The 24,827-nt window shown below is 31.4% G+C and overlaps 2 protein-coding genes, 1 long non-coding RNA gene and 1 pseudogene across 8 annotated transcripts; all 4 read right to left on the minus strand.

The window, feature by feature from the left end:
• Positions 1-5,138: 5,138 nt before the first annotated feature.
• On the minus strand, positions 5,139-7,081 carry NRPB9A (RNA polymerases M/15 Kd subunit). Its single transcript, XM_022866342.2, has 4 exons — positions 6,908-7,081; positions 6,636-6,711; positions 6,057-6,215; positions 5,139-5,369 (listed from the first exon to the last, which is right to left on the minus strand). The coding sequence occupies exons 1-4, from the start codon at positions 6,934-6,936 to the stop codon at positions 5,289-5,291; spliced, it is 345 nt and encodes a 114-aa protein (XP_022722077.2). The 5' UTR covers positions 6,937-7,081; the 3' UTR covers positions 5,139-5,288.
• A 1,499-nt stretch (positions 7,082-8,580) lies between these two features.
• LOC111279119 (uncharacterized) lies at positions 8,581-9,279 on the minus strand (annotated as a pseudogene).
• Positions 9,280-9,809: 530 nt separating this feature from the next.
• LOC149510812 (uncharacterized) lies at positions 9,810-11,645 on the minus strand. The gene is made up of 3 exons (XR_016334593.1): positions 11,515-11,645; positions 10,436-10,502; positions 9,810-9,937 (listed from the first exon to the last, which is right to left on the minus strand). It is a non-coding gene; the product is annotated as an uncharacterized LOC149510812 (long non-coding RNA).
• Positions 11,646-12,395: 750 nt separating this feature from the next.
• LOC111280208 (uncharacterized) lies at positions 12,396-23,441 on the minus strand. 6 transcript variants are annotated; one of them, XM_022867400.2, is made up of 24 exons: positions 23,085-23,441; positions 21,359-21,439; positions 21,131-21,230; positions 20,930-21,014; positions 20,710-20,759; positions 20,250-20,329; positions 19,795-19,854; positions 19,231-19,330; positions 19,050-19,127; positions 18,258-18,325; positions 18,049-18,117; positions 17,890-17,967; positions 17,719-17,814; positions 17,039-17,109; positions 16,807-16,884; positions 16,596-16,689; positions 16,343-16,441; positions 15,356-15,573; positions 15,152-15,266; positions 14,164-14,295; positions 13,982-14,089; positions 13,796-13,905; positions 13,618-13,713; positions 12,396-13,524 (listed from the first exon to the last, which is right to left on the minus strand). In XM_022867400.2, exons 1-24 carry the CDS (start codon positions 23,127-23,129, stop codon positions 13,008-13,010), a joined length of 2,628 nt encoding a protein of 875 aa, XP_022723135.1. In that variant the 5' UTR covers positions 23,130-23,441; the 3' UTR covers positions 12,396-13,007. The 6 variants fall into 6 exon arrangements, with proteins under 6 accessions (XP_022723135.1, XP_022723137.1, XP_022723134.1 ...); XM_022867402.2 differs by having other exon boundaries at positions 20,926-21,014; XM_022867399.2 differs by having other exon boundaries at positions 21,131-21,278.
• Positions 23,442-24,827: the final 1,386 nt, after the last annotated feature.

A 24,827-nucleotide genomic window follows, 5' to 3' on the forward strand; every position in this document is an offset into this window, starting at 1 on the left:
AACAAAGAGCACCAGCTGTGCATTAATTGTACATAACAGCCAAATGTGCATTTGGCAGAAGACAACCAGCAAACCTTTGGTTAAGCGCAGCAGGATTTTGATATCAGATATGATGCACACACACCTCTTGAGTAAAATGCTCATTTCCAGTTAATACTATACCAGACTTCTCTTCCATAAGAATATATTTCTCATCTTTTCTGTCAAAATATTTTCTGCAAATTTCTAAAACACAAAGATGCTCAATTAATGAATTACATTTCTTCCATATAATGAGGATTTATCAATAACCATTGTGTGCAGAAATAATAAATTTAAGCGGTAGCAAGTTGACCTGGAAGAACACGGCTTCTCCATGTTTACTATTTGCGCAAATAACAGATTTAGTCTGAGGAAGAGTCGGATTGGCAGCCACATTCTGTATACACAGTTGTCCTCAGCCACCTCCTGCATAAACAATTATAATAATGTCACAAGAATAAAAAGATATCCTAAAAAGCTATCTATTATACAACATACAATGACTAGACAAAAGGATGATAACTAGACTAAGGTATCTTTTATCACAAAAAAATCTTAACTCACTCCTATTATCAATGTATTAAATTCAAAATTAAAATACTAACTTTTAAAGGACTTTTTTTTTTTTTTTTGGTTAAATCATTATGGTCTTAATAATTTTTTGACTTTTTTTTAAATATAATATTTTAACTATTTGGATTAATTATCTGTTTCAATTATTTTAAGTACTATATAATTAGATATATCAGAAAATTGACAACTTTATGATAAAAGTAAAGACAAGTTCAAATAAGAGTTATGAGTTAAAGGCTTTTAAAAAAGTAATAACTATTAAAATGTTGACAATAAAATATAATTTAGATATATCTTTCTTTAAGATAATTTAGATATATCTCTTTTAAAATGTATTTTTCAATAAAACGCTTATATTTGTTTTTTAAATTTGAGAATCTCATACATAATTTTTACTATTTATAGATTTCCTATTAATCCTCTAATATTTGCTTATTTTTTAAATTCTAACATACTAAATATCACTTATTATATCCTTTATTTATTTAAAATCTACTAAACAATCAGGTATTTCACATATCTAGATTAATCAATTATTGTCATCTACTATTCTTAATCTCTTAGTGAGTTTGCATTGAATTACAGGTCAAATATAAAATATATATTCCCACTTCAAGGTGTGACAAAATTTTTTGGAATTAATTGGAGTTATCTTTTATATGTGTTTATGTCAAAATTACATTCTTTCATGAAAATTTATACTGTTAATACCAAAAATGAAATCATTATAAATTGTATAGGTATTACATAACAAGTTTGTCATTCTTAAAATTGAAATTTTCTTAAGAAAACATAACAAGTTCCAAGGTTAAGAATTTATTTGGTTTTATTTTAATTTTAAAAATTATGTATTTAACTATTTTTATATATTAAAAATTTAAGTATAATAAAATATTTTAAGTAAAAGAAAATTTAAGTTTTCAATTGATATACGGACAATAACATTCTATTGATGGAAACAATAATCCAAGATTATCTTAAGTAGAAAAATCAGATAAAAGATTGATTAGTTATATAACTTTATTTTCTTCATATGACAAAAAAAGATGGTGTTATCTGATGTTTCAATGAAAAATATACAAATGTATTGATTTTAAATATTTTTATAATTAATATGAAACTCTTTTATTTGGAAAAGCATTATTCATTCATTCATTTTCTCTCTTATTTTAGTTGAAAAATATTCACCGTTATATCAAAATTTTTAAGATTACTATATTAAGTAATATTTGTTTAAAAGAATTGAAATATATCAAATTAATTATCACTATTACATTTAACAAAAAATATTATTATAAATTATAATTTAACTAAACTTAAAAGTGATTCAAGGGTATTCATTAGTAAAATTCATTTGATAAATCTTTATTTAATTATGTATTTAGTATTTTAATCATTTTAAATTTTAACTTTTTCTAATTTCAAATTGGATTTTAGATTTAAGATCAACAACCAATTAGGTCAAATCAAGTTTTATTATCTACTTCTTTAATAGTAATAAATGTTGACAATTCAATATAATTTAGATATATCTTTTTTTAAGATAATTTAAATATATCTCTTTTAAAATGTATTTTTCAATAATATACTTGTATCTCTTTTTTAAATTTTAAAATCTCATACATAATTTTTACTATTTATAAATTTCCTATTAAGCCTTTAATATTTGCTTTTTTTTAATTCAACCATATTAAATATCACTTATTATATCCTTTAGTTATTTAAAATCTACTTAACAATCAAGTATTTCACATATTTAGGTTAATCAGTTAATGTTATCTACTATTTTTAATCTTTTATTGAGCTTGCATTGAATTACAGGTAACATATGAAATATATATATATATATATATATTTTCACTTCTAATAATTCCATAATAAGTACATATTTTCATTCAAATTCTTCCTTTTTTAGTTCAAATTTCTTAATCATTTTCAAATTTTTAATGTTTTAAACAAGATTGTAGATTTGTAGTTCAATTTAGGTATGTAAATTCTTTTTGTTTTAGTTAATTTAATCTTATAACATTATTGTTTATTTTCAATGCTTCTTTTATTTACTTCATATTTTTAATTATTTTCATTTTCTAATTGCATTTTGATCAATATCACACTTTTCAAATACTAATGTGGCTTTTGGTGGTATGTTTTTGGTTTTACTTGGAAAAAGTCACTAAATAAAGAAATTGATTTTATATCATTGATATTGATAAATAATATGAATTTCATTCACTAGATTTTTTGTGCTACTCACTAGCAGATCCATATGTAGAGTAGAGGTGTTCATGGACGCCAAAAAAATAAAAAATAAGAAAATTTATGTGAGGTAAACTTATTATTAAGGTGAACTTATCATCGAAGTGATCTTATTATTAAGATGAAATTATTACTCGTAATTTGAGATCACTTTATTTGGTTGACAATAATTTGTTTAAAAGTATAAAAATAATTATACATATTAATAGTTACACAAGTTAATAATTTTAATGTTGTTTAAAGATAATAATTTATAAAATATAAATAATATTTTATTTATCTTATAATAAAATATAATTAAATTAATAAATATTTATTAGTATGTAAATTAATTGGTATAATATAAATTATAAAAAAAATTTTGAATTAGAAAATAAAACTACTCTATTAAATTCATAATAAAAGAAAAATGAAAATATATATTATATAAAAATATTAAAAAGTAAAAAAATATACAATTTATTTTTGAATTTGTTACATTGAATATTAATTTGAAAATATAAAAATTTATGATATAAAATAACGATAATTTTAAAAGTAAACAAGTTTTTAATTTATATATTAAATAAGAATATTGATAATTGTTAATTTTACATATCACATCACCTTGATAATAAAATTTTTTTATCCTTTTGTATAAAAATTAAATCACTCTCTAAGATAGTGATCTAATCATTCTTAGTGATTTAATATCATCATCATGTAAAATCACCTAGTGTTTACCGAACACTAATTTAATCACGATTTATAAATTATCATGATTTTTGAAGTAATTATCTCATAAAAAACCCTACCCTACCCTATCGAGTTCCATAATTTAATCACCATTTATAAATTATCATGATCTTTGTAGTGATCACCTTATAAAAAACCCTACCCTAATGATTCCATAAAAATTAATCTGTATTATAATAGATAAACTCAAGTTCACACATTCACATTGACACTCAAACTCAAATTATATATATATATATATGAATGTCAATAATTTAATTCTATTTTTACAAGCACACCCAATTTATATAATCAATTTGTTACATTATATATATATATATATAAGAAGGTAATATAAAAAAGGTAAGTAGGGCTTTATTATATGTTCCCACTCCGCTGGCTGTAACCTGTGACGTTAAGTCGACATCACATGTTACATAGGGAGAATAGAAGGAATCCAGAGATGCAAAGTGGCGACGGGATCAGACAGGCTGTGATGTGGGCATAGGGAAGAGCCTGTCAATGCAGGCCATCGGACTGGTCTCAAAACAGATATGGATGCCCGCTCATTGACCACGGATGTTTAATATTTGATAATAAAAAAATCATAATTAGGATAGTTAAAAATAAATAATTAACAAATTTAGATAAAAAAATTTATTATTTGTGATATATTCAGAGTTAATACTAATTGTATTTTTTAAATATCTAATATTTAAATTTGCTTAAATTTTAATTAATAATAATAAATACCCAAATCTATTACCTCTTTGCATATATAAAACATATAAAATTTTATGTTTGTAAAAAATTTGAGAGCTTAAAAAATAAATTTTGGTTATTATAAATGAAACCTAAATTTGAATTTTAAATTAAAATTTTATTTATTTTACATTTTGACAAAAAAATTAAATAAACAAATATTTTAATAAATTTAAATATTTAAATGAATAATATTTATTTAAATATATTTTGATTTGTATAGTTATGTTAAACTTAAATGAATATTTAAATGCATTTAAATATTATAAACATTAAACAGATTCAAAAACAAATATCTAAAAAGTAATTTAAATATTATAAATATTAAACGGATTCAAAATCAGATATTTAAAAAGTAACCAATATTCGCTCCGTTATAATTCCTATAAAAAGAACCCTTCTCTAACTTGAGCCTGAACTAGGCCAAGCTCGCGGTCATGAGCGTAATTAATCAGTCTAGACTTGTTGGAATAAATGCGTTAGAAAATATGAATCCCATATAATTCGAGGTTTTTCATAGCTTGCCAAGACTTTTAATATGATTAAAGAAATCTATCACTCTTTTTGGCTCGTAATTGATACTAAATGAAAAACTTAATGCCAAAGAAGTAAAAAATTAAAGTTTTATATTTGATACACTTATAAATTTTATACATTATCAATTAATAAAATAATGTTAACTCATTAATAAGTAAATGTCAATCTTTAAAATAAATATACAAATATTTAATTTTTTTTTAAAAATTACTCATTAATAAAATTATATTATCTAATTCACTAATAACCTATAAAATTTATAAATAGACAATGCATCAAATATAATTTCTTTTTTTTTTTTGCCAGTAAAGATTAAGGTTGTGCAAGCTTCTTGTATTACAGTAACACGAAAGTCTTTGTAAAAATAGATTGTGAAAACCTTCATTGAACAGCTGTGAACATCAACTTATGAGAGCAACTAAATCTCAATCTCTCCACCGATGTCCACAGTTGGGATTACAGCAGACAAAAAACAGTGTCATACCTTCCTCCCCTCTAGCAGTTGCCTGAACCAAAGACCAAAATTTGTTGCATTAGAAGAAACACAATCACTACTCATGATGCAGAAGATCATTCAAAGAAAACTCTAGCTAGCTGCCAAATCATTTTTCTAACATCTGTTTATTTAACACATCAATCAATTAAAAATAAAAATTTCATGAGGAAAAGCAAGGGTGGCGCATAGGAGAAACAATCAAGCTACAGATCCATTTACAAGATAGGGTGTAAAAGATGAAATCTGGAAACATGTTGAAGTGAAACCGATTATGGCCTACATTCTAGCTAAGTCTCATCCCACTTATCCTCATTTATATATGGCTCACTCCTAATGCTATGTGAGGGAAAACAAAGACAGCTCCTGCTGTGCATTAATTGTACATAACAGCCAAATGTGGATTTGCCAGAACTCCGGAAGAAACCAAAAACTTTTTGAATAAGGGCAGCAGTATTTTGATGTCAGATACGATGCAAACACACACTTTCTTGAGTTAAATGCTCATTTCCACTTAATACCATACCAGACTTCTCTCCCATAAGAATATATTTCTCATCTTTTCTGTCAAAATATTTTTTGCAAACTTCTAAAGCACACAGATGCTCAATTAATGAATTACATTTCATCCACATAATAAGGATTTATCCAATAACCATTGTGTGCATAAATAATAATCTTAAGCATGTAGGAAATTGACCTGGAAGAACACAGCTTCCCCATGTTTACAATTTGCGCAAATAACAGATTTAGTCCGAGGAAGAGTCGGATCAGCAGCCACATCCTGCAATATTTGAGTGCGCTCCCCAGCAGAGTGATGCACTTCATTTCTGTATACACAGTTGTCCTCAGCGACCTCCTGCATAAACAATTACTAATGTCACAAGAATAAAAATATTAATAGATGAGAACAAGGAAAATCTTCTATTCTGAAGACTTAGATAATATCAATAGATGCAAACAAGAAGTTAGTATTCAAAAGCCTAAATTGAGAACCTCCTCAAATGCCCAGAATTTTTTTAAGTGTAAATCCAACCCATACATGCCCTTAAACTTTAACTTTTGCTATTGACTCTATAATACAAAAAAAGACCCATTTTCTAAATTAGGGTCTTTTGTGGGTTTATTGAGACCGAATCAACAAATAACTTAAAAACTAAATCAATCCCATAAAAGAAAAAGGGCCAGAAGAAAGAAAGAAAAGACACCCAAATCTTAGTTTTAATTCTTCAGCTCAAAAAAAAATAAAATAAGAAATCATTAAAAAAAAAAGAGGAACCTGGTGATCGCAGTTGCGGCAGGCGTAGAGGAGAATCTTCTGTTCCCTGTCTTCTTTGGGGTAGAGAATATTGTTGCTTCATCAATCAGCAAAAACAGAGTCAAAATTTAACTGCATAAAAATAAAACAAGAAAAGAATCGACGAAAAAAAAGGTGAAGCATGGAAAGCAAAGAAAACGAAAAACTGAATGGGATTATGAAAAATAAACCTTAAACCCTAAAACCCTAAACCCTAAAAGGCAAAGAAAGTAAATGCAAAGCAGAGAACTGACCATTCACGGCAAAATTTCATGGTACTCATCTTGTTCAATTAGGTTTTGGGTTTTTTGGGGTTTTTTTTTTATTTTTTTAACAGAAAAATGAAGAAAAGCATAGACTTTGGGTTCTTAACTCTTGGGTCTGCCTTTTTGCTTTCTTGAGTTTCTGCGGTGAGAAAATGAGGGAACGGAACGGATCTTTCTAGTGGTGGGTTCAATGGCTTTATTTGTAATTAAATCATCTTTAAGGGTTATTTATATACATGATAATATTATACACTAGGATATTTGGAGGCATGAATGATATTTTTAAGTAAAATTGGTAAACTTGGTTATTAAAAATGATTACATAAAATTTTATTTTGAAAATTAAAATTTATAAAATAATAAAATTAATGCAAAAATCAATAACATGTAAAAACAATTATTAAAATATAGTTTATAATCAAAATTTGATCCGTATCTATTTAACATTAAAAATTTTATTAAAATTAGTAACAAAAATATTTATCTAAAAATTATCTTAAAATTTATTTTTAAAATTTATACATTTAATTTATATAACAAAATTTTTCAATATATCAATTTAAATTATTTATTTAATTTTTATTTTTTTTTAAATTTATCTAAATGTTCATAAGATATTTACTTCTCCTAAGATATTTTATCTGTTTCTGCGTAAGAAAAGGCTTGCTTTCCATAAGAAAAAAAATATAGAGGAGAACATGCATGTTAGTATTGCATTATACTTAACCATTTTTAAAAAAGTTAATTAATAATTATTAACAGTATTTGAAACATGTAGGGATATCTTCTAATGTCATTTTAGCTTACAAATTCATCTTTGTCAACTTGAATCCAGCATTGGCTATCCATATTATACATAAATCAGGTAATGGATCTGCCAATGATTAACTTAGTAGTTCGTAGTATCTAAAATGCTGTCGTTTTGGCAAACCGCAACAGTAATGAAGAAAGAACAGTATATGTTTAACACGACGAACCATGCATGACTTAAAAATATGTGAAGGAAAAGGAAGACTAACCATTCGGGGCAAAATTTAAACACGCTCATGTTGACAAGCTGCTTCAGCTGGCTATAGTCTTTTCTCTGAAGTTTGAGAGTTGTTTCGCATTCTCTCAGCTTTGTCTGTTTCTCAATACCCTTGCTTGAGACAATGAATGAAGCCAGTAATCAAGCCAAAGCCACAGGTGTTAGTTTGAGAGAAAAGTTCCAGTCTTTAATGACCCAGTTTTTCCCACTGTGTCAATACTTTATTTTGTCACTTTGATGAGATCGACAGAAAAAATTGATTGGAAAGAGCTAGATGCTTGGTGAAAGGTGTTTTCTCCCATGGAATATGGATAATTCTCAAATAAACTAGAGTTGATGGTTTGATGACGTCGAGGGTTGAAAGACAGAAGGTTCCAGGTTGGAGCTGCTTCTACATCATTCCTTTGGAAGAATTAGTGGCACACTTTTCAGCATCCAGAACATGTCTACGAACCTGCTAGTGGCAACCCATTTAACCGTGCCTCCATTAATACATCAAGATAGATACCTAGAGAGCAAAACCGAAATCAGGGATACAAAATTTTGATAGATATAGGAAAACAACAAATGTGGTGACAATGGCACATAAAAGTCAAAAACTTACAAGAGGGTTTTTCAAGCTACAATAATTTCATATAAGGAATCCAAAACATGTCTGGTAATGCACAACTACTGGCAACTATTGTCAATTTAACAAAACATTGTAAAAGAATGTAAACAGGCAAGTCCAACATCAAAGAGGCAATATGTGCATTACCCTTTCTCCTTCACTGCCTTCTGCTATTCCTCCAGCTCTTCCTTCGGCTGCTCCTATCATCAGAATCAGAATCTGAAGCTGAGTCTGAATCGGAAGACTCGGAAGATTAGCTGTACCTTCTACGTCTCCCTTTCTTCTGCTTCTTCTTCCTCCTCTGACTCCTCCTCTCTTCCTCTGACTCAGATGATGAACTGTAAGCTGTACTACTCCCTGCTGAAGATTAATCTGATCCTGTAACAGATGAGGCACCACTGTCAGTTTCAACATCTGGGATGTCCAAATCATAAGAGATTGAAAGCTTCATCCTCAGTTTAGGGTTCTTGAGCTGCTGAGTACGTGACATACAAACCCGTTCATTCTTGCATTCATATGTCCAATGCCCTGCTTGAAAACACCTTTGGCACTGTGAAGCACCCATTGTAGACATTGACATCTTGTCTTCTCTTTCCCCTAATCTCACTGCCTTTTCAGTACTCATCAAATACATCTGCCTCTTTGCTTCCCTTTTCTCTGCCATCTGCTAGGCCCCTCTTCCTTTTGCCCATAAGCATTAACATTTCGGACGGCAGCAGCAAATTAAAGAACCTAACCACTGAGGGATTAAGAACTAAAAGTAGAAGCAAATTAAAGTGTACCAGAGCTTCTTCGAGTCGGGAAAGACCCAAAACGAAGGAAAAGACTAAATAGGAAATTTCATAATTTTTATTTATGTCAGAGATGGGTTTTCGTCTTTTCCACTTTACCAAATTGACATGTTCGAGGTAATTAAGGTGGTGGATTTTTTTTTGGCAATGTATTTTGATTTTGACAAATAATAAAAAACAATTCATTTAAGTAAAAAAATAAAAATTAAATACTTCAAAATAGACGGATGGATATAAATAATAATATATTTATGTAGTTTGAATCCAAATTTCAAATTCCTATAAAAAACTGAAAGTACCATTTAGAAAGAACATTCTTATAATTGAAAGCACCAACATGCTACAAAATGGTTCAGGCAGAAAGGCAACTTAGATACTCTGAAGCAGAACGTAACTCCAGTTTAGAATATTTCTGTCAGAAGATTTGCAGCAGTCAAAACAGTAGCCCTGTAATGGCACACTTGATAACTTGCTCGTGGGAAGTTTCCTCACATGTGAGTGCTACCACCGTTCCTGTAATTGCCCCAGCTACTGCACTATTTTCGTGCACAATATTGGCCCCACAATAGGAGTGTGTAAATGATACATCACTGTTAATTAGAGTACGATTAAGATAAAAATTAAATTTGATTCAATTATTATCAAATGATATATCGATTTAAGTTTGAATATTATAATATTTAATTCAAATAAATTATGAAATTAATTAAAACTTTAAATTTAAATATATTTTTTTATTATTTTAATTAAAAAATATTAATTTATTTTTATATATTAAAATTTAATTTCAACTCAAACATATAATTAATTTAAAATTTAAGTTTATTTTTATTAAATGAATTTAATCGAATATATTTAAATAGTGTAAATTTTTATTTTAAATTAAATTTAAATTTAAAAATTAAAATTTAATTCAAATTGAATCACAAATTACAAGTTAAACTTAAACTCAAATTTCTTGACTCAGTTACACCTCTATCTACAATATGTTAAAAAACAAAACTTTAGTTAAAAAAAAAAAAAACATTTGAGCTACAATTATACTATAATCCCCTGTGAAACAAAAAGAGGAAAGATGCTGATCTTACCCAATCATGAGGTCCGCGAGCCTTTTCAGCCCACATGGGAGACCTGAATATAATCCTGCGGCCAGCCCTGCAGTGAACAGTTCAATTCATGGACCATGATTAATACATACTCTATGAAAAGTCAATGAACCAGTGCAAATCACCAACAAGAGGTTAGCTCTTGCGAGTTCATTCTTCTTCTCTAAAGGTCTTTGAGTCTATTCATGATCGATTATTTCAAATACATAATTTGCAATTATTATTCTTAAACTATCATACATTTTACTTTGACTTGGAAATTGAACAATTTATCTATCTTGAATTTTTTGTGAGAAAAAAAAAACGAGTGTAAATCAACCATTTGTATGTACTTCACAGCCATATGTTTGTGATTTCTGAATATGAGCATTTCAGTTATGACTATTCATCCAAGCCAAACTAATAAACTCATCCAAGCCAAACTAATAAACTATCAGGTCTAAGCACTAAATTTTCCCCACTGTCGAGATTCTTTTCCAGTGCCCTTCACCTGTAGAACATGTAAAAAGTAAGTTGGAAAGCCTGTGACTGAGATATAGCCTTTTTAGTCAGTGTACATCATACAATGCCATAACCTTTAAGTCCAGTTTGAAAATTCATATATCTTGGGAAAGGACTCACCATTGCTTCAAGAGATTTTCGATTGGTTTCTGCCGCATTCCACATAAAAGCAATTTCAACTTTCCCAAGTAATGGCCAAAGTTAATAGATGAATATATAATATATGAAACTCCCAATCATCCAACAAGTAAGACAAACTTTTGGTGGTTAATAAGCCTAAAAATTTTAGTATTTTAAGGTTCAATCATCTCAAAATTTATGATCCAGAAAACCAAAAAGAAAATTCAATTTAACGGTCGAAAACTTTTAGCCTAAGAGGTGATCCTGATCCCTGCGATCGATATTCCAAGCATCAGCCACTAGTATGTATAGTAGTATTGCATAAGACACCAAAGACTGTTCATGTTTTCCTCTTTCTGATGCTAAGTTTGTGTCAAACTAGAAACACATGTCACCATGAAAGAAAAGGATTATAAGGATCACTAGGCACTGATACACACCTTTGAGGTCAAGGAAGCCATGCTTCCTGTTCTAGACACCAGAGATATCAGGCCAATTACTTGATTCAATTCCTGCACCAAAACAACAAATCCACATGCCAATAACGATCACCCAACAAATCCCACTAAAAAATGAAACTAGACAGCAATAAAAAAATAATGATAGATGAACTTGGAAAGAAAATGCAAAAGTGCATGTCTCTAACAGCTATCAAACAAGCCCCCTCGCGACAGCCTGAATTGCTCCAATCTGCACACACCAACAGCAAACATCGTAATTTTATATTGCGTTCGTTTAAAACATAAATGAATAATAGACAGAGAATATTGAGGTTGAGAAGATTAAGTACACCAGCAGCTTTGACAAATATCTGCGCAATGCAGTTGAGGAGAGGGTGTCGAAGGTCGAAGAAGCCTCCCTTGTCGAAGTTACGCCATTCATCCAGCAAAGACCTGGTCTCCAAGTTACTGGTCATGTTTCCTTTTTGGTTTCTGATGCTATTCTGCTCGTTTTTGTTTGGAATGCAAGTTGTTATGGCAGATCAATCAGAAGATTGAAAGAAAAAAAAAAAAAAGTGGATTATTGTGATTAACTAGACAAGTAGAGACTGTAGGAGAGGAGTTGAGAAGAAGAGGAAGTCAAGAGCATGGAGACGTTTTTCTGAAACCTTACATGTCTCTTGCATGGAACCAGATTTGCGGACCTGGTGGCGATTCTCTTGATCCATTTTTCGCCATTTTTTCGCCAGTCTCTTTCAGTGGGTACCCCTGGCCAAGCTCGATGTTCTTTGTTCTTTGATTTACGATCGGACTAAAAACATGAAGATGATAAAAGGAGGAATAACAGCAAGAACAAGCTAAACCAGACAACGAAGAGAGAATGAAGTAATAACTTGCCAAAGTTAGGCATAAATTTGGAATAAATTTTGAGTTTTGCTGATTTAATTGAAGTTGCGTAACACCAAGTTCTAATTTACAGGTGGTTTCAGTTACAATTAAGAAAATTTGGCCTTATAACCATCATCCTAAACCCTCTCTCTCTCTCTCTCCCACCACAAAACTGAACAACAAAGGGACCCTGATACTATTCAGGGCAAATATTAATGCCCAAAATCTATCAGTTGGTTCACAAAGCTAAACAGGACAAGAACACTTTTTTTTTTAAAGGGAAAAATTAGACAAAAAGGTAATGTTTTTACAGATGCAACAGTCGGAGCGGCTCAAAGAAGAAATTCCTAGCGCAGCTCAAAGCATCAGAAAGGCCTGGTAGACTGACTGGGCCGCATAATTGAGTACAATTTCTTCATGCCCACAGGCGCAATATACATGATCATCCCCTCCGACAAACCATTCATCCACTTTCTGACTTTCTCCGCATCCAATTCTTTTTTGTAGTCCACTTTGTCTTTGGTTGCCCAAGACTGTTTAGTCACCAAGCACATTCACAAACAAGAAAACAAGTTACCCTGCGCACATTGAGTCTGCGTAATAACTTACGATCCATTTACAGCCATTTCAGCTGAGGATGTTGGCGGTATCAACGGACAGTCGTCTCCACTTAATTGTCTATTGTCTGAGGGGCTATGCAAGCACTCTGAACAGTGTCTAGGAGATTCCTTCTCTCTAAGGTTGTCCCCTTCTGTACTATTGTTATCAGAACTTCTGGGACTGCCAGATTCCTTCTCCAGATGATTTGCCTCACCTAAGTTCACCTCAGCTGACCGAGTAGATAAATGAATGGCATTTGCAGTTTTCTTACTAGGAAGCACTGCTTGGCTTAGGGTTGAACACAAAACCGCAAATACACTATCTCTTGATTTAGAGCTTTTACACAAACGCTGCTTCTTAGCTAGCTCAGGTTCCCTTTCCTTAGTCAACTTACGCTTCAACCTAAGGGACTCCATGGTTCCTTCATCCTCCTCCGAGGTTTCAGTCTGCTTCCTGGGAGGTGGTCTGTAGTCTTCATCATCCTCATCATCATCATAGTCAACAAGTCCGCCAGATCTTGGGCTACAAAATTAAAATGAATATATAAATTATTATCCTCAAACACACTAGAACATTGTCAGTAGTCAATCAACTAGGATGAGGTCACTAAAATACCTTAATGACGGGTGGCTCACAGCAACTCCATTGGAAAAAACAGGCTGAGATTGCACTTTCTGAGTATGGGATGCAGATGTTGTATCGTCTTCATCACTGCTTATGAATCCAGATTCAATTAATATAAAGGAAATGGCTCTGAGGAAAAGCGTCAACTCATCTGTTAACAAATGCATACCTGTCCTCGTTAAAATAGTCTTCCTCCTCTTTCTCCAGAGCACGCTCATCAATTCGTTTTCTGGGGTCCAGTGCATTAACATTCATTTTAGTTCCACAATTTTCCAGGCACTGCAAACAGACAAGTCACATCAAAGAAGTTCTAGATCTAAAAGTCACATGAAAAATTGGTCAGCAACTGGAATACCTGCTCGTATTTAACTTTCAAAGAGTGAACAGAAGCCAAATACTCAAACTTAACCAACTGATTCCAAAATGAATCAACTATATATTTAACCAATAATTTCAGGTTTTCCTGCATGAAACAAAGTTATTAGCAGACAGAATCTTCCAGATATGTCTAACATTCCAATACAAAATAATATTCACCTTGCGGATATATTCAAAAAGTTCTAAGACCGCAGAGTTCAGCAAATTGTAACGATTTCCATTAGCAACAAAAGCATCTGCAACTGGTTTGAGAAGATTGTTCTTGACAAAATGACTTATCAGATGTTCATCCTGCAAGATGACAGCTTAATTTAACCACTTAAAACATGTAACAGTCTTTAAACTTGTCAAATATATTTACCAGCCTGAAAATTGCTAATTTGTAAGAAGTTGAGTGAACAAAAAGAAGCATAACTTTATAAATATGGGATAACCAAACTCCTAGAAATTGCAACTTGCAAGTGCACGAAAATGAAAAAAAAAAAAAACAGAAAATCACAGGTATAGCAGGCCCAGTGAGAGGAAAAGAAAGTTCAAAAAGGAGAGAGAAAATATATCAATCCTGTCACAGTGTACTTTCATACCCTTCCTAGTTTGGTGCAAACAAATATAATAGCCCAATGCCTAACAACCGAGCCATCTGAAATGACGACAGTAGAAACACCAGTGGCAGGAGGTCCGCCAATAATCAGCCAACCATATTATGTGTTATTCCTGGTACCCATTGTTGCTCAGGCTTCAAGAGTGAATTTGGGACATAATATGCATTCATTATATTCGGAGTGTCTACGCCCCAAGCCTATGTCCACTTTGAGGTGTCAAATAAGTGTCCAAAATGGATTCTTGAGGATAAATGAAGAGTCAGAGCAACATATATGTACACTCCATATCTCAAAAGACAAACATATACATATCTGGATCTTTAAACTGATAAACTAATTTGGTAATTTCCCATGTCTCAATATGCAACTAACAACAGTCAAAAGCAAAGTCAGATATCATTCACATAGAAAACAGCTTCAGCTCCAATTTCATTTAAATCTTCAATGCCATTTCTGATTCCAAAGATTTCATCAGGGGTGAGTGCGAGCTACTCAACTCTGACCACATACGAATTTATTCTAAAGCTTAAACTGAATTCACTTACATGACGAGAGAGAATAGTGCGAACAAAGCGAACTGCAGCAACTACTAGGTATTTTTCCCTTCTCTGTGTAAGTAACAAAACTTTGTCTATAACGTTGTTAAGAAGAAAATTACACCTGCAAACAATTAAGAAAAGCTAATTAACATCTTAGATTAATAAGCAAAATTTTCTAGATGAATACACAACAAGAATCTGAGAGATTACTTTATTCTATAAGGATGATTCACAACACAAAAGCACAGCAATTCACATATGTTTGACAGAATTTCAGGCTTTGTCCTATTTTCACTTTCAACTCTTCCCGCAATGCCTGCCAATTTACTGGTTGACTGGCCAGCCCCATCAGAAGGACATGATAATATTATGACATCAATTAGCTGGCCCAAATGCTTCTCATAAAAAATATCAATAATTGTATCTTTCTGCAGCAAAAACAATATAAGGTCAAGCACTGGCATGAAAGACTTGGAACAAATAAATAAAAAATAAGAACTAGTAACCAAACCAGCAAGAAGAAAAGAAATTAAATCTTACATGAAAGTTTAAGTGACAAAATTTTCCAACAATCAGCAGATACATATAATAAAACACAAATCAACATCCAAAACTTTTACACCTGCATAAATAAACTCAAAAATGTTGTGGACTCCAAATGTAGAGATAACACAAAAATGAGGCATGAAAATCACATGATAATCATTCTTCTGCCATGATCTCTCAGTAAGTTATATGGTAACAACCTCTCAGTGATGTACAGCACACAGAGGATCAAACATATGCCTGCCGAAGTTTGCTAGTTAGACATAAAATAAAAGGTTGGAAAAGACAAACCAATTTTTATCAATATTCAGCTTATTTAATGACTATAACTCTCCATGAGGAGTCAAATTTAGCTTGTTTGCGAGATTATCATCTTGCAACCATGCCTGGAATCTAATTTGATAGAAGTATGTGCTTCTCAAAGAACAGCACCACATTCTCATGCAGTAAAGCAACTCAAGACAAGTAAAGGTTGGAAAAAAGGTCAAGCTAGACTCAAAAATCATGTAACCTTAAAACTATGAATAATAGAAGAAAAAGATTCAAGTAACCTGCCCCAATTCTTTCGGAATTTAGGTAGCATGAGAATTCAATTTCCCATCTACCAAAATATAACACTTGCACACAGAAATAAAGTATCAAGGTAGGCACCTGAGCTCCTGACAATGTGAATGAATCCAGTAAACTACGAATAATTTCAAGAAACTGGCAGTGCATATCTTCTCCAAAATCTGTTATCATCCCTTTAACCTGTAAGTAAACAACTATATTAGTTCCTTTAATTCTCTCTCCATATATACAGACGCGTATGTACCACAGTGAAGGAGATCTGTTAAGTTCATCTAATTCGTGTTTCCTCACAATGATCCTACATACTACCAACGAACTCAAATAAACCATTTACCAGAAGCCCTAAAAGTGGAACTCCTTCCTGGTGAACAACATAAGAGCGCAGAAGGTTTGGATCCTGATTCAAGAACAGAATGAGGATGTCTGTCCTGCATCCATTATAGAGACCTATCGTTAGGACTAGATAATTTGGAAATGAAACATTTCAGTGGAAAGCAGATGGAAGGAAATATATTAAAGAGAGACACTAAAAATGCCACCATTACCCAGTTAGTACAAGCTTTTTATCTTGACTCTGCAGAGCATCAGTGATAATATCAAAGATACCTTCATTCGCAAGATCCCTAAAATGATTGAAAAAAAATGGACCCTTCAGCCATAAGATATAAAAATTTAATTGTTTAAAAGACAATTAAGGAGAAGTGGTAGCTTTCGGAACCAAGATAGCAAAATGAAAACCACGTAAATACCAGATGTCTGACTTGCAGAAAAGCATACCTAAATAGTCGAAGCTGCTGCACCATCTGCAGGCTCTTGCTTAAACTACAAAATTCAAGCAAGAAATATACCTATTGAAAAAAAAATAAATAAGCCAACAGGATTAATGTAGACACAAATAAAATGGAACAAAACAATAGAGCTTAAGCCCATGAAAAGAGCCACAGATAACAAATATTCCAGAATGACATTGGACATGACTCTGGTATTAAAAATGAACATGAACCCAGGAAAGGAATAAATATATTGCCTTGGCACCAAAGCATTCATATATATGACCTCAGCTCAATCAAGACCTTTCATGGCCAAATAAAAATCTAAGTTACCTAACATCTAAAACAGATAGAAGAAAATACAAAAATCAATCATCATAGACAATCACAAGCAGAGGGTTAAGCGAACTGAAAGTCTGGTCCTAAACATTCATATATTTGACCTCCCCTAAATCAAGACTCTCGACCTAATGAAAATCTAACATCTAAATAGATAGAAGAAAATAAAAAATCAATCATGTTAGACAAGTTACAAGCAAAGGAGGGCCAAGCAAACTGAAAGTTAACAAAGTTTGATCTATCTCCAAAAATCTGCTGCTCATCACATTTAGCTTCGTGGTAAAGGAAGCAGCATTCATAACCAAATGAAAAATAATACAATAAAATTCATTTGATGTCAATAATTACCAAATTTTTCTTTGATTCAGCAGATGTGGTAGGTGATCTCAACCTTGCAAACAATTCCTGAATAAAGGTGCTGTCATCCTTCAATAAAGAAATAACCTACAACACAATGCCGTAGTTAGTGCAAAAGAAACTAAAAGCCTAATATATTTAACAACAAACACAAAATCTTACAAAAGCATTATTTGAATGAATTATAGAATTGAGACTGGCAACCGTGGCCTCATCCAATACCCTTGCCAAAACAACATCCTGAAAGAAGCAATCAAAAGCAAGAATTACACAACAAAAGACATGAGTAGGACTCATAAGTCTAGCACTTAAGTTGCATACCTTCAGATAACCAACTCGGTATGTCTGGTGTATCTTTGACAGGACCATCAGATTTTTAATTGGAATGACCTGTAAAAAACAAATACTATGATATGAACTCTTTTTTACAGCTAAAGCTCCTTGATTTTCTTTCTTCTGGTCTAAACTCCCTCTAGTCCCTAGTCTACAACTCCAATGTAAGCAGTAGGACCCATTTAAGAATACATTACCTCCTTAAAAATAACATGTTCTTTTAGAAAATTCCTATAGTGTTGCGCCTGAGGAAAATCAGGATCATCTGCAAACAAAAGAAGAAACAGACTTACCAAAACATGATAGAAACTATCAAAGCAAATAGTCAATTCCGGGGCATGTCGACAGGAATATCATATGAGAAATAAGTAGAAATCCAGAATTTAACAAAATAAAGTGCATCAGATACTAAATGGCAACCCAACATGCAGCTCAGAAAAATAACTTTATAGCAATAAACATGACTATAAAACAAGCAACAAACAAACTGCAACCTGATGAACAATGAGAGATAATTGTTCCACCTAAAGATTTCATTTAACAAATTGCTTCTCATACAATCAATCAATTGCGAAAACTGACATGATTTCTTCAATAATGACATAAAATTACATGTCATAAGTAAAAGTTACGAGTATCTTGGCAATTCTGTGCAACTTCTAAAATATGAAGTTATTATGCAGAAGCTAAGAATCTAGTCTTGGATTATTAGCTCACAGTTTAGAAGTTGAACTACGAGAATAGTAACACAAACAATCACAGATATCATTAAGCACTAGAAAGGAAACATGAAACATAGGAACTTTCATAAAGTCTCAACATATAACATGGTTATTAGCATTAAAAAAAAAAAAAGGAATGTGCAAGATTCTATGACTAGAATCCCACATCCAAACAGTTACATAAGTAAATTTGCAAATTAAACATTCAATTCAATCCAGCAATAATCACTAATAATAAATCTCTGAGCAAACAGTGATAGAACTTACATTCAAGGGAACCAATAATATCCATGATTAATTCATCCCCAAATATTTTCTCCAAAACTTGAGGACTATTGAGCAAAACTGTAAAACAACCAATAACATAAATTACAGATACATGAATCACCAGTAAAATACAAGCATGTCTTAACTAACAAATAAGAGCATTCAAGTAAGGAGTACTAACTTATCCCCTTGACTATTTTAAATATCACGTGAAGACCATCTATATTTTCCAAGTCTTCACAGATTCTAAATAGCTCCATCAGCTTCTGGAAGAAATCTAGCTACATTAAGATCAAAACTCAATTCAGCAGGTCTAGAATATTTAGAAACTAACATGGATGGAAAATCAAGACAAAGAAATTAAATTATAAAGTTGAAGCAGAAAAAAAAAAAAAAAAAAAACCAGGAAAGCAAACGATAAAGACATGACATCAGTATGGAAAATATTTAGAAGACCAAGAAAACAGGCTCATAGTTACGTGGAGAAAGTTGTTTAATCTCTCCATATTGCATAGAAGATCAATGAGATTACACAATCTCAAAAAGTCGAGAAACTAGAGGAAAACCAAATTACTCAGTTCACAATGCAGCCACAATTGGTAACTTAATATGACAGAAATACCAACCTTCACAATAGATAAATGAGCGGTGGCTGTTTACAGAATACTACAATACACAAGATCTACATATAGAAGAAATTAACAAAAAAATTTGTAAGATTGTGCAAAGTTTAGAAGAAGCATACATCATTTAATATAAGTTCTGTCAGCCGCATCTGATCAGCAAGGCCACTCTCAGTCACAGTCTGCAGGACAAAATTGATCAGCTTAATAAACAATCTTATAAACAGGCATGCTTGAGCAGACTATATTTGAAGAAGCTTTCCAAGCGAAATATGCAGGGCATGCAGAAAATATAGGGACTCCAAAAGACATTATCCAAAAAGAAATGAAAATAGTCTACTTACTCTATATTACAAATAATTATAAGATAAGCTCAAATACAGATAATCAAGACACATGAGAGGCATAAAAAAACCATTAACTTCATAACATGAAAAAGGAATAAATGAGGAAGAAAGCATTATGAGTAAACATATCCAACGTTTTTGAAAAGGAAGAAAGCAAAGAAATTACAGCAAGCAACAAAAATAAACCCAAATAGAATGCAATCAAGAGGACGGAATCATTCATTTAGAACCTTGAGGATTATGGGGAGGGTGGATAGCTCCACAGCTGGCAACTCCCTCAACTCACTATGCATTGTATGAAATGTCTCATCTGCAGTAATCATATATAAGACAGTCATTATTCATGATGGTATTTCAAAATTGCACAATGATAAATTTGATACAAGGTCTAATATAAATACATTGCACACATGTTTGAAGAAAATAATCTTCTGTGCATCAAAAGTGGAAGATGATGGCCGCTCAACAAAAGAAGCCCATTTAATTAAATTTTCCTACCTCTAAGGCAGAAGATAAATACATTATTTGATTGACCAAAAGAATTTCTTTACAAATTTCAAGTTTTCATAAAGTTTAGTCTTTGTTTGGACAAGAGTCACTAAGAGAGTTAAACCATTTACAAGGATCCAACATTTTATTAACTTGAGGGGTAAGAATTAATAACTTCAAAAGGATATAAAAGATACTTACTGTTAAGAGAACTGAAATGCATATTTCTTTGCACATTACAGATGTGGTCCCTGCAATAGAGAAAAAGGATAAATAGAGGAGGATAGAAGGGAGATAGAAAGGTTGATGTCATAAACTTCCAACAGAGAGAACAGCTAGAAAAGGGGATATAAAAATAGAGATCGAAAACATTCAAGGAGGAATAACCAAAAAACACGAAACAATTTATAACATTACCTACCATATGTAAGAGCATCCTGTGTTCTCCTGAAAACTAAGTGCTAATTCTGTAGAATATTCCGAATCTCTCCATGATATGATTGTGTCTGAAGATAAATGCAAATATCATTTAATCAAACTGATATTTTCACAAACAACAAACATTCAGTTGAAAACATCATTTTGGCTACTAGCATTTAGCAAAGAAAGAAAAGAAGAATACCTTCTTGCTTTCTATAAATGTCATCAGGGCTGATGCGGTGCAAAAGCAATGTCTCATTGTCTTCTTCATCAAAAACAAACAAAGCCAGCTCTTCCGATCTCTGAATTATAACATATGCATTCATGTAAAAGGAAGAACACATTTTCATCTACATAATCAAAAACAAAATCCAGTATATCCAGTCCAAAAACAGACAAATATAGAATCAGCTTAAAGATTTGAACAGACCTCCAAATAATCAACAGTGACATGCCCGGTTCCTTGATCATCCCATTTACCATCCTCATTCAAACGATAGACCTTTACTCGCTGAATTTATATATAAATAATTTTACCAAAAAAAAAAAAAGGAGCAAAGAGTTAACTAGCATTCTCAAAACTCATGCAAAATTCGCAAAAATAAACAACACAGACTGAAAATGGTGTTAGTCGGGTGCACTAAACGACGATACATCAAAATAATGCATAGTCCCATTAAAATGAAATTAGACATCAAGCAGCTATTTGGCCATCCTACTGACAACAAGAAATAACTAGACCAAAAAAAGAGAGAGAACAGTTCAATATCATTCCCAAAACTCATCCAGAATTCACAGAAATAAACAACATAAACTGAAAATGGTGTTAGCCTGGTGCACTAAACGACGATCCTACTGACAACAAAAAATAACTTTTATGATCTCCCCCGCCCCCCACCCTCATGATAATTGAATAATGTACAGGCAAGATAAACAAGTAAGCACAAGCTTACTCAAATTTCCCAGCTAATTAAAGATTTCAACATAGATCCATAAACTGCTAACATCTTATCATCACATTTAACTATCTATATGCTTCCTATTCCAAACACAAGATGTTTCTACCAATGATGCCACTGTTTTTTGCATCCTAGATTTGAAAAGTCACCCATCACCTGTAGAACAACACCCTTACCATAATTCAGAAATTTCTACCAAGATCATACTTCCAAGGCCCCTTTGGGAAAATTTGTACATGGCATATAAACAAAAACTATTTGAAGAACAATGAAAAGATTAAATTAAGAATATAAATCACATGTTACCAATAATGACTGCTTGGAAATAATTACGAAATAATTACTTGAGTAGGGTTCATGAACATGCATTTTAGTCATTTGAGCGCCGCATGCCAGTAAATCAATGTGGACTTTCTAAATTTACAAACCACAACACTCCAAAATAACAGAATATTCAAATCTGACACTAAAATTAGTCTATCAACACAGGAAAATTTTTTCCCGACAAAGAAAAGGAACCACCTAATCTGCAATGTAGTAATATCGAAAAACAGGCTAGAATCCCAGTTAACTAGTACCCTAACCAAAATAAGCATGTTATCAGGTGTAATGACTAACTACTCATTTCGAACTTAACAGTTCATACAGTACAGTAGTATGTTTCCTTTGACATCAACTGAACTAGACCCATACTCAGAATAAATCATAACGTATCATAAACTGATACTAAAACCTCTTTCTTCCCTTTATCTTATGCGTAAAATTGATTGAAGACTAAAACACACCCTTGACCACATTCCATACCTATATTTAAACACCCTAATAACAAAAACACACATGCAAAAGCACAAAAATGCTAACTTCAAACCAATTTCGCTAACAGCCCAAGAAGAGAATTGTCTGAAATCCCACCTAATGCTAATTTCACTTCACCGCACACTTCAAGCCAAAAGCCAATAACTAAAAACACTATGGAACAGGGAAAAAATAGATCGCACCTTTACTACAAAACCAAAAATAAATTTAACTTAATTGAAAGACTAAAAAACTTCACTTACACTGCAAATTCCCATCACTCCTCAATAATAAAATAGATAAAATCAAAATTAATATCTAAACTCAACCTAGAAGTGAACTAACACAAACATGACCGATTCTAAGGCCCAACTTCTATAAAACAGCGAGAGATGAACTGACCTGCATCGAATTGGCGTTGCCTTGAGATTTCTCTTGAGTGCCCATCGCAGCTTCTCGCCCTCCGGTTTCAAAATTTTCGAATCCCAAATAACCACTAGGAATCGTAGAGACTGAAAAATCGAAGTTAAATTGAGAGGCTCGGGGAACCTAGAATTAGGGATTTTCGGAAACGACAAGAAAGAGAAAGCGCGGGAACTGAAATATTATGCGTGAGGGATTAAGGTTCCTTTTGGAGGGGATCAATTGAAAACCCTAACCGCCATTAACAAAGCTGAAAAAACCTTGAATTCTCTCCCTCTTTTCTTTTTATTTTTTCTATTTTCTGCGCAAGTGCCTGTCCCTTCCCCCACCTTCGATGAGTGAAAGAAAGAAAAAAAAATGATTAAAAACAATTAAAAAAAAAGTAACAAATGCGATTTGTAATGGGCTCGATTTTCTTTTTAATTACGGTTTCGCCATTTAACCTTTGATGTCTGTGCTAATATCCACGTGCTTTCTTTCCGCCGTCCAATCAAAAATACCCAGAGATTCGCTTAACACGTGTTTTTTCACTACCCAATCTTGATTTGACACGGATACAGCAGCATAAAATATGCACTATATCTGGTCGGCAATTCTAGTAACGTCACCTGCTTAAGTCAGTTGACCAGGTGGAGGCGTTTGATTGAGTTACACTGGTAAAAGGATAGAGAAAGGAGTATCTGTGGAATTTAAAACGGGTTGTAGGGGATACCAGTCACATCATTGAACTGTGATAACATTTGAATCGAATTTAAATTTTAATATAATTTTTATATATAATAATTTTTTATTTTATAAAAATTTAAAATATATAATTTAATTTAATTTTTTTTTATTTTTCATATCAAAATTCAATTTAAATTTAATATATATTTATATCTAAATCAAATAAAAATTTAATTTAATTTAAATCAAATATTATGATTTTAAATTAATTTTTTATTTTTCATCTTTAATAACATTTATGCTTTATCTCCTTTTATTAGAGTCATCACTCGTGAATTGAACAAAATTGGATAAATGCTATAATAAGGAGGAAGTTAGGGTGGGTCAAACAAATAACGTGCGAAATTAAAATCTTTGTATCGAGTGCTAATTAAGCATTAGACCATATGCTTTAATTATGCCATTGGTGCATTGTTTCTTGACATTACCATTATTTTCTTATTTTAAGATTCTATTTTTTAATTAAATTACATATATTCATAGAAATTATTTAAAAGATATGAATATAAAATTTAAAAATTCAATGGTCTTTTTCTTATCATTGAGACATATCTCTTTAGAGAGATAATAATTACATTTTAATTAATACTATATTTATAAGTGATACTAATTATTACTTTGATGAAATTTATAATTATTAATAATATCCTCATTATTCGTTTTGTTTACAAAATGAAATAAAAAAGAAATAAAAAATATATGAAATGTTCATTATAAAATTTGATTCACTAAAATGAAATATATTAAAAATATTATTAATATGTGTCATTAATTAAAAAATAAGATAAGAATAAATATAAAAGACTCGTATATTTTTATGGAATATAATAATAATTAATGTTAATTTGTAAAGATTTTTAACATTATTATTTTTCATTAGTTCTTTTTCTTATTCACATTTGTTTTTCTTGATCATTGACGGAATTTGGCCGACAAGATGCACCAACGTGTTGCTTGTTAACAGATTTGACGACCCACGCACCTTTTAATTGGGGG

Source organism: Durio zibethinus, chromosome 27 (assembly GCF_047325235.1).
Source record: "Durio zibethinus cultivar Kanyao isolate XHJ-2024 chromosome 27, ASM4732523v1, whole genome shotgun sequence".
Lineage (NCBI taxonomy): Eukaryota > Viridiplantae > Streptophyta > Magnoliopsida > Malvales > Malvaceae > Durio > Durio zibethinus.